This window comes from Puccinia triticina, chromosome 6A, assembly GCF_026914185.1.
Source record: "Puccinia triticina chromosome 6A, complete sequence".
NCBI lineage: Eukaryota > Fungi > Basidiomycota > Pucciniomycetes > Pucciniales > Pucciniaceae > Puccinia > Puccinia triticina.
This window is the reverse complement of record NC_070563.1, coordinates 2,399,681-2,409,498: the sequence shown is the minus strand read 5'-3', so window position 1 is coordinate 2,409,498 and position 9,818 is coordinate 2,399,681. Positions and strand designations below refer to the sequence as shown.

At 44.0% G+C, this 9,818-nt stretch overlaps 3 protein-coding genes across 3 annotated transcripts; 2 read left to right on the top strand and 1 right to left on the bottom strand.

Moving 5' to 3' along the window:
* Window positions 1–436: 436 nt before the first annotated feature.
* PtA15_6A319 (uncharacterized protein) lies at window positions 437–1,695 on the top strand (the record flags this gene model as incomplete). Its single annotated transcript, XM_053170012.1, has 7 exons — window positions 437–457; window positions 541–668; window positions 841–943; window positions 1,018–1,137; window positions 1,235–1,377; window positions 1,470–1,530; window positions 1,642–1,695. The coding sequence occupies 7 exons, from the start codon at window positions 437–439 to the stop codon at window positions 1,693–1,695; spliced, it is 630 nt and encodes a 209-aa protein (XP_053021246.1).
* A 446-nt stretch (window positions 1,696–2,141) lies between these two features.
* Window positions 2,142–4,007, bottom strand: PtA15_6A318 (uncharacterized protein; the record flags this gene model as incomplete). The annotated part of the gene is made up of 8 exons (XM_053170011.1): window positions 2,142–2,185; window positions 2,295–2,388; window positions 2,453–2,601; window positions 2,679–2,922; window positions 3,007–3,213; window positions 3,281–3,495; window positions 3,589–3,867; window positions 3,944–4,007. The coding sequence occupies 8 exons, from the start codon at window positions 4,005–4,007 to the stop codon at window positions 2,142–2,144; spliced, it is 1,296 nt and encodes a 431-aa protein (XP_053021245.1).
* Window positions 4,008–5,164: 1,157 nt separating this feature from the next.
* On the top strand, window positions 5,165–5,746 carry PtA15_6A317 (uncharacterized protein; the record flags this gene model as incomplete). The annotated part of the gene is made up of 3 exons (XM_053170010.1): window positions 5,165–5,218; window positions 5,395–5,497; window positions 5,601–5,746. 3 exons carry the CDS (start codon window positions 5,165–5,167, stop codon window positions 5,744–5,746), a joined length of 303 nt encoding a protein of 100 aa, XP_053021244.1.
* Between the last annotated feature and the right edge of the window lie 4,072 nt (window positions 5,747–9,818).

Sequence of the window (9,818 nt, the reverse complement as noted above, 5' to 3'; positions counted from 1 at the left end):
AGGGCCAACCATCAGTGGGACTTCGAAATCTCAGGCTCCAACGGACAGGGTTGGCAGGGACCCGGGGACCCCAGGGACTTTGGAAACTGACCAAAAACATTGGTATACAGAGGCTTATCTCCTCGGCTGCGCGTCTACATACTATGGGGTCTAGGTATGGACACAGGTGAGAATTTGGTACAATGGGCTTTCTGTTGTTCTTGGACGCGTCCTTGGGCGGCGCGACACGCGTGTCTCCTACGCCGGGTGGGGATGGGCCGGGTCGGGTAGAGAGATCACCGACCCACCCGGCCCCGTTTAATTATGGATCCGGTGTGATTTCTGCGGGGTCTGATGAAAACGCTCCGACTCCGAGCGACCTCGGGGGGCAGCGGGTGGCAATCGTGATCACTGCTCGACTGGCGAGATCCAAGTCACCAAGTTCGATTCCGAAAAAATGCCCTTAAACTTGGACGAGGTAAGCACACGGCTTCAGCTAACTTCGCGCCTCATACTCGCCTCTCGTTGATTGACCCACTAAGAAAAATCCGATCTTTGAAGGAGTTTAAACTCTACTCGACAAATGCCGAACGAGAGAAATACGATAACCAAGCAACGCTCTACAGCATCATTCTTTCGCTGGAATATTTGGAACGAGCTTACGTCCGGGATTCGATCACCCAGGCCCAGTAGGTCGCTTTACGAAATCCCCGACTGCCACTCCCTCTCCTATTCTCACGGCTGGTCCCTCAGACAGTAGCTGATTCGCTCGGTCCGAACGGAGGGTCTGTTTAGATGAAAGGGAATACTGGTTCCTGATTACTTGTTCGAGTCTCTTTTTCCAATGATCTCTCGGATTAGGTACACTCCAGCATGTGGACGTCTGCTAGGCCATTTCAAGACACTCTTGAACTTAGTTGGTGGAGACTTACAATGGGTTCAGAACTTCATGACCGAATACAGAGTGCGTCATAATCTTTCCCATTCACCCTCCCTCTCTCAATCTTGTCTTCCTAATTCGCTGCAATATGATTTCAGATGGATTGTCAGGCGGCTGCAAACCGAATCCGGGTTGGCGTCCCAGCCACAGTTGAGCATTCCTCCGAGGAAGGGAATGAATCTTCGAAAGCCTCTCGAGGAGTGGCAGAAACCACACAAGTAAGTATTTTTCTTTTTTTTTTTTTGCTAGAGATCACCTCGTTTCGATCTTTTGTTTTCTAAGCTGAACACGTAAAAAAACTCGCATCTCTCGCAGAACTTTATTACTTTCATGGATGCCTTGAAATTGAAGATGAGAGCGAAAGATCAACTGCACCCATTACTTAGCGAACTTATGGTGGGCTATTCCAAGTTTCCAAAAAGTCAAGAATGGGAGGGTCGTCCAAAAATTTTACATTGGTAAGTAGTGTGATCCCACGTCCTTTTCGATTTGCATATTTACTCAACCCCCCTGAAAACTTTCAAATTGGCTTGCTGACGGGATCCATTAGGTTGATAACACTGAATTCAATGAGGGCAAGCGATGAAATTACGGATGAACAGTCTAGGCAGGTTAGTTGCATCATGTTACCACTCTTTTACCCGACAAACAACGATCGAGAAGGAACCGCAGAGCTGCGATGTATATCTGACTCTCAAAAATAATGTTTCGATTAAAACCAGATATTGTTTGACATTGATTCAGCCTACCAGGAATTCTATAAGAGTCTAACTTGACGTCCTTATGATTATTGTATTGTCTAATCTACCGACTCCCCCCATGTCTAAATTGTAATGTCTAAGTGAACCCCTCAGGCTTTGTACTAGTTTGTCGAGGTCCTTATGTGAATTTTACGTGTACATTAACAACCTGCATTATCAATCTACGTAGAATGCCAGTCGAATTCAGGCACCATCAAGATGAAAACCTATAAAGCTCTCCCGGAACTACATAATCAGGGGGCCTTATCTACGTTCTCATGACGAAGCATTGATTACAGTTGAACTGCTGCTCTGAAGTTTCTTTACAAGTAATTTTTTCAACAACAAGCTGGGGGGTGGTGCATACAAGAAATGATCCATCTCTTGCAGATAACTTGAGGCCTGCAATTTGGCAGCCCGTTTGGCTTTGCGAGACAGATAAAAAACAAAAAACGAGTTGGGTGCGCCCATGCTTTGTTTGATCAATAAATATACGGGATGATCTTCCAGGGAACCAGTTTCTTGTCTGTTGTGTCCAATAATGAAAAAAGACAAGGGCGAGTTCCCGATCAGATTCATCAAAATGCGAGGGCATTGAGCGAAACTTCGGAATAGCAAAGAAATTGGTAACCGACATTTGTTCCAATCAGCTTTACCATATTTTTTCTCGCAGGCATGCTCATCTCTCATTTGCCTATGCATCAATAGGATGGCAAAATAGATCGCGTACTGAATAAAACGATAACATTAGTTTTCGCATATATTTCTGAATTGAATGAAAACCCCCACTGACAAAGTATGTGATTGGGGTGGAGATTCCCGTAGGCAAACACCATGCCCACGCCATAATCCAATCCCCCAAGTAATTTGGATGCCTTGACAGGCCCCACCAACCAGAGATCAAAAGCCTCGTACCCCTTTTGGTTTCCATGAACTTCAATCCTGATGATAAATTTGCTTGCGACCAAATCAGCAAATCATAAGACACTCGCAGATTGAGCAGAAGTTATTGAACTGACCTTTAGGGTTCTCTGATCTGCGACGAAAGGCATTCTTTTCTTCGTTTGAAATTCGGAAAATCCCATAGCCGACGAGTTGGACAGTGAGAACCAACACCAATTCAAAATTGGAGAGGTGTAGAGGTACAAAAGACAGATACGCCAGTTGCAAGGAGTAAGTAAATGGTACCCAAGTCAAATCTCCCACCGACAGCATGAACCCAAAGCCATCAGTTGTTATATCCATTTGGGTGAAAATAATGTCCTGGAGTTCAAGTCATTTAGAATCTTGTCAGAATCAAAGTCGTTTAAACAAAAAAGAAGCACATGAACAAAGGAAAGGACTCACTTCATTGTACTCAGCATCAAAAACGTACCAAAACTGGAAGATGAAGGCCAGTAGGATGCTGTTCGAAGGTTTTCCGAACTCGTGGACCTGTTTTAAAACCCAGCAGAAGTCCAATAACGCCCACAAGATAAGACCTGGTCGCATTTCGTTGAACGTTTTGATATCGAAACTCGCAATTCGTGGATTTAGCTCCCGACCTATGAACCACTGAGAGAAACGCATTGATTGCTTGAGTCGACGCTCGATCAGGATTGGTCACATAATATAGGCTTACATCGTAGATCACGTTGCCGCTGTTGCCACCAAGCGCAAGGATGCGACCAGGTTGGAAACTGCACCAGTAGCAATATACCGCTTGGGATATACTCATGATCAAACTTGCGGTAATCAACTCGGCGTAATGATTGACGACATATAAGAAGGGAGAGTCGCCCCATCGAACATACACCAGGGCCGCGAGGGAGACGGTGCACATGAGGGTGCTAAAAGCTGACATCGAAAACGGACAAAAATTGGGAGACGATCTCGGGATATCATGCTTTATGAGATTTTAGTTGAGTCGAGGAAGTAAGAGGGACAGACCATTGATTTTATAGGATAATCGTGTGCCATCTCGTAGCACTGTTCCATCAATCCATCTTCCAGGGAGTACGAGCCAGCAGAGTACCAGGTACATATACCATCCAAGATAAACGTAGCAAGCCTCGAGACTGAATAACTTGGTCGAATTCCATAATGTCCGAAGGTCCAAGATTTTGTGTCCCAGCAGACATCCTGTTTGAGGAGTACAGGCGAGGTTCAGCCAATAGGTGAAAAATGGTACCAATAGAGTTACGCCGAGCGCTCCGATTCGACCTCCAACTGTCAGGAGGTAAGGACGAATGAGAATTTATTGTAAGTATAAAAGACTGTGTGATTCGATCTGTGAAGCACTTACATTCAAATTCGGTCGTTCTGGGATTGACGACTGCTCGCTTGGTTGCCTCGGTTGCTTGTCCCATGTCCAAGATAACTCCCGCAGGGCGTACAGATGAGATCGATGGGCTCCCGAAGAATCTGTTGGAGGTATTTAGGGGTATTTAAATTTTCTCCGTGGTTCTTGATGGTCCAACCCAGGTCTCGCATACATTCCCACTTCGAGTCCATACTCATAGGAGCATTGAATCGGGCTGCGGAACCACACTCATCCGGAACACAAGTCCCTGCGTGCTAGACTGCCACTCTCCCGGACTCTTCGAAGAGGGGCTCGTCCACTACACGGTGCCGGCGCGGATCGATATTACTTTTCTCGCCGGGATGAGGAAATCGATTCAAGCTCATGCACTTCTAAGACTAAAGCTCTCTGTTTTGAAAACCAAAAACCAATGGCTTGGCATTATACAAGTTCCTCCGTGGCACTTGCCGCTTGGGATCACATGCGCAGCGAGCCAAGCCAGGCCAAGCCCGTCGGCGTCCACCGGCTCCTACCCCGCGTGTGCTTCCGGTCGAATTAAACCACATGAACTCCAGCAGACCTTCAAGCTCGAGCTGACTCGGTCGTCAAATCCCGAGACATCCTCCTGGTTCAGATGTTACGTTACACGGCAACTGCTCTTATGAAGTCACTTCGGGCACCTTGTCCTCGCTACGCGCTTAATCCTAGAAGGGATCCCTGGGTCCATTGCCCCATGCTACAGCCTACAACTGCCCTATGTTCCAAACAATTTCAAGTATCTGACTTCCGAGGTGCCAGATCAAGTAAGCCCATTTAAAATCATCGTAAAATTTAATGAACCTTGGGCAACCATACATCACGGTCGTTCGAGAGAACGTCTGCACCATGGTGAAGAATTATGTAAGACGTAATGGTGTTTCCGTGTGTCTGCTCCGGCACAGGTTTTGGCATACTCTAGGGTTTAACTTTCTGTCGAGGCGCATACAGTCGAGAGGATTAAAGCAGCCGGATGTTGGATGCACTCCTTCCATCATTCTCTTTCCATTTAATTCTACCTTTCCGAAAGCTGGAAACTGCTATACTGTAGTATATTAGATATAGACCATTACATCCGGATCAATCCTCTAACTCCAAATGCACCAAATGAATTACCAAGTTTTATTTGTATTATTAATTGCTAGTCTAGCTCTCTGCGCCCCACTTTCCACCCAGGATCTAACTTTCATGGACATCCCCGAAACACAGGATTTAACCTTCATGGACAGCTCCGAGACATTGGTAGGAAAAACCCCGTCTATTGACGAGCTTCATTTTAATCAAAAAAGATCGGATGTAGATAAAATAGTCAGGAAAGTTTCTTTCTGTATTTGAAGAGCTTTTTTTCAACAGGAGAAACTTATTTGGCCATAGAAATACTTGAATCTTTTAGGGATGTGGTTTCTGCTTTGGGCCAGTCGTCTGCTAGCCCAGGCGACCCTAAAGGCTCAGCGAATCTCATAAACGATGTCCAAAAGCTTCTGACTGACGCCGAAGAAATCGTCAGCAAGGTTAAACCAAGTGAGTTATTGATAGCCATCTAATTTGAAGTTAGAGAGACTCGAAGGAACCTGACAAGACTTTTTGGATTGACTTAATGAATCTTGAACGCCCCACTATTTAGCCATTGAACTCAAGGATGCTGATCAGAAACAGGGACCCAACAAACTGAAGCAAGACTTCACGAAAATGGTCAGACCAATGACCGAAAAACCGTTAGTTCCAGAGCACATAAGTGAGATGGTGGAAGCCCCACTGAAAAGAATTTGAAAATATAAACAACTCAATGTCCCAAATCAGGAGCTATCATTGAAAAAGACTTTCCTCAATACACATCTTATCACACAATTACATCTACAATAATTCTTCCCATGAGAAAAATCTTGGACCAATTCAAAAACAAAGATACTTCCATTAATGTAAATTGGCCTTTGTATATTTTGTAACATATATTTCAATGGACTTACTTTGCGCACTGCAAAAAACTCTTTGTGCACTGTGCAAATTGCAACAAGCACTGGTGCACTTTAACAGATTTCATGTGAAATTTCCTAATTTTTCAAAGCCCCATTCTTGCACAAAGTGGCCAAAAACTTCTGAAACAGTTATATATAATATGGTTAAAATAATTTATTCAATTAGTTGGAATTTTTGCCATGCGGGAACATGAATTCCAGGTCCCCAAATGACTGTACTTGTTTTGTTTCTTGATAGGTGTTTACAGTAGACAAGGAAGCTTCAAAAAACTCTAAAAAAATCACAGAGGACAATAAAAGGTCTGTCTATTGATTGGTCAAAAACAAATCTTGAAATTTTTGCTTCCTTCACCTGCAGTGTGCAAAGTGTATGGAATGCGCGCACTGCACAGTGCATGAAGAGTTTTCCGCAGTGCGCAAACACTAGAAGAAAAACTCTGGAAACTGCTAGCAGTTGAGATGCAGAATCTCAAAGGAAGCTTGAGGTGATACTCAAGCTTTTCTCAAAGTATATTTCAACCAAGGGTGAATGCACAGTCACTGTGCAATGTGCACAGTGACTGTGCATGAAAAGGCATGATGTAATTATGTGGAGTTACAATGGCAGTTACCCTGGAGTATGCCACATGTCAGCTGCTGGCAGTTTCTAGAGTTTTTCTTGCAGCAGAAGTAAGTCCGTAAATTTATACTTGGTTATATAAAATTTTATTAACATAATCCAGTGCCCTCCTTCTATTAGCATCTAGTTATACCCACAATTTTGTACTTATTTATCCACAGCAGCTCAAACCTAACAGATACTAAGTCCATTTTTCATTCTCATTGTACGGTTCTCTAACCAAAGTATCTCTTTTGTTCTTGCTTGTGCTCACACACATTGTCCGGTAAAATTTAGGTCTGTTTCCAGTCTCTCTTTTTCTCTTCACTCCCATCTGTCGTGCTTGTCTCATCTTTGGTCTCATATCTTGTCTCTCAGGTTTGCCTCTCTTGTCCGCCACCGCTGCTTGTGCCGCTTGTGTTCTGACAATCATCCAAAATCCAAAGTTGATTAGTTATTCAACCAATTTATCTCTTTTGTTCTTGCTTGTGATCACACACATTGTCCAGTAAACTTTAGGTTTGCCTCTCTTGTCCGCCACCGCTGCTTCTACCACTTGTGTTCTGACAATCACCCAAACTCCAAAGACTAAAAGTCTTATAAATGTATCAAGCATCAATAAAACAATTTCTAGCAATTACACAAACCACTCCCACACCCAAGATTCTGTTGCATGGTGTGGTCTTCACATCAGTTCCAAGTCCAGATCATGAATGCTTCAAGGTGGAGCATTTCAAGATTTTGGAGGGCAGAGCGGGATATTCAAGGTTCCACATCAAGATTCAGATGCAGGTTTAGAGCTGGTTGATTTGAACCCGGGTACCTGCAGCATATTTTTCCTAATATCAGACACTCGCACCCGCACCTGCACCCATACCCGCGGAGCAGGTATTGGCATTACCTGTTCCGGGTATTTGCGGGTACCCGCTGCTTAAAATGCACTAAGGCGGCAGATTCTGATTTCCGACTATCTTAGTCTATATGCACAAAATTTTTTGAGCCTTCTGCCCTGGTCGTTACAGCTGTTTTGGCCTTTTTTTTATGTTTGGCCATGTACTTGTGGAGGGCCAGGCGTCCAATCTTGTTGTTCTTTGAATAGAACGACAAGGTCATCCCTCTACTTACTGACTTTGCGCTGAGGCTGTGTCTCCTGGCGACACATAATCTTGGCCAAAGTTGAAGTTATGCTCTATATCTACAGTTGTTGCTGTATAGAAACCAGGAGTAATCAGCATTGATAACTCTTCCAAAACTTATATGTAAGAAAATATGAAATTCACCCGGGCAGCTTAATATATCAAGGGCCATCTGTAAAAGGCTGTGGTGGGTATTTCCCAAACGTTTCTGCTCAACCCACCACTTCAGACCATTGATTGGTGCCCCATCTTCCAGAACCAGCCTGTCTGAGAGCCATATGTCCACAGGGTTAGATAAACCATCAAACAATCTTGCTACAGCGGCAGCGCTCAGCCCTGCCAGGATACCAGTTTGGGGCTGGAGAGTGATTCAGTTCAGATTCAATTTGATTAGATAATAAGAAGAAATAATCACCAGGAAAAATAAACTGTCACTAGACTACAGGTGACATCAGCCTAAGTCCAATGAGCTACCCACCAGCTGCACAGCTGGCCGCATGGACATCCCCCTGTAGGAAACAAAGGGGCCATTTTAGCCTTGTTGTGGTAGCACCAGAGCAGGAACAAAGTGACAGTCATTGTTTCTTGATGTCACCTGATGTCTGGTGACAATTTATTTTTCCTGGTGAATGTTACCTTTTTTGGTGGTATAACATTTGAATCTGATTGCCTAGGCTTATACCATTTATCAAACATGTTGCAAATTAGAGCAAGTGCCTCATCGATCCATGCCCAAGGCCATTTTGCAAGCTTGAATTATTCATCTTTGAAAGAAGGGTGCAGAGCTTCAATTCAAATTTTTAGCAAATTTAGTATGAAACAGAAAAGGTACAATACATGTGGCTCAATAAAAAGACTAAACCATTGCAATAAAATAAATGGGTGAACAGTCTGTGAGCAAATAATACTTATTTGTGAGATGAATCCCGGCACGAGATGTGTTTTGTAAAAGGCTGGCAGTGATTTGATCAATGATGAGAGCAACTTCAGCCACTTGAGCTGAGGCAGCGGTAGATATTTGAAGTGTGAACTCTCAAAAGGGTTCCAGAATCTGAACAAGATGACGTGCCAAGTCCAAGTCCTCTTGGTGTATATGGTTGCTCCGCGGGGTGCCAAAATGCTTATCCCGCTGCCATATGTCACTGCCATGAAAACCAAATTGGACCCATTCATCTTGGTCCTCCAGAGTAAGAATGATGACAAAAAAACACTTAAATCACATCCCCGCACCTAAAGATGCTCATGAGCTGCGTGTATGTTGAGTTCCAACAGGTTGGTACGTCCCTCTCAATGTTGTGAGGCTGCTCGCACTTGTTTTCTTTAAATACTTGGATGAACTTAACCTTTGAGTTGGGTGAATTCTTCAATTTGGTTGTCATTCTACAAAACCAAACAAAAGGAATTTATTTGTTCAAATAAATCATCAAGACACCATCTAAAAGACTTGTGACCTTTGCAAGGGACCAACAACACAATTCAGAAGTATACATATCTCTGTCTGACTCTTCTTCCAGGTCTTTGAGTTCAGCCAGAGTGAGCTCATCCTCAGGCTGAAGGGTGGCATCTTCCCCCTCATCTGGGGCCGCATCTACCCCATCAGATTCCTCATCATCATCTGGGGATTGGAAGCTGAAGATAATGTAATACAAAAATAATGAAAATCAGATTATTTCACATCTGAGTGATATATATATGTTGTGCTCAAAGAACTCACCTTTCAATAAGATTTTGGGGTTCTTCTTCATCACTAGCTTGTCAGCCTCTGCGAGGCCTTTCTTTTGACATCCAAAGGTTCAAAGGATAGCCTTGACAATTAGGTTGAGGATGTGTGCAAAGCACCATATCCACTGCGGCTCACCCTGGAACCGCTTCCACCCAAGGAATCCCAAATCGGAAATCATTTTGTTGTTGTTTGCAGCTAGGGATGAAGCCAGGTTGGGTTTGGGTTGGAAAACAGTGCCCGAACCCGACCCGCAAATAATTGTGGGTCGGGGCGGGTCGGGTCACATTTTGGTTAACACTGCCCAAACCCAACCCTGCTTTTGATCAATTCAGGTTTGGGTTGGGCCGGGTCGGGTCTTGGGCCAGATAACGGGTCAATCCATAATATGCATTTCTGTAATTTCTTATCT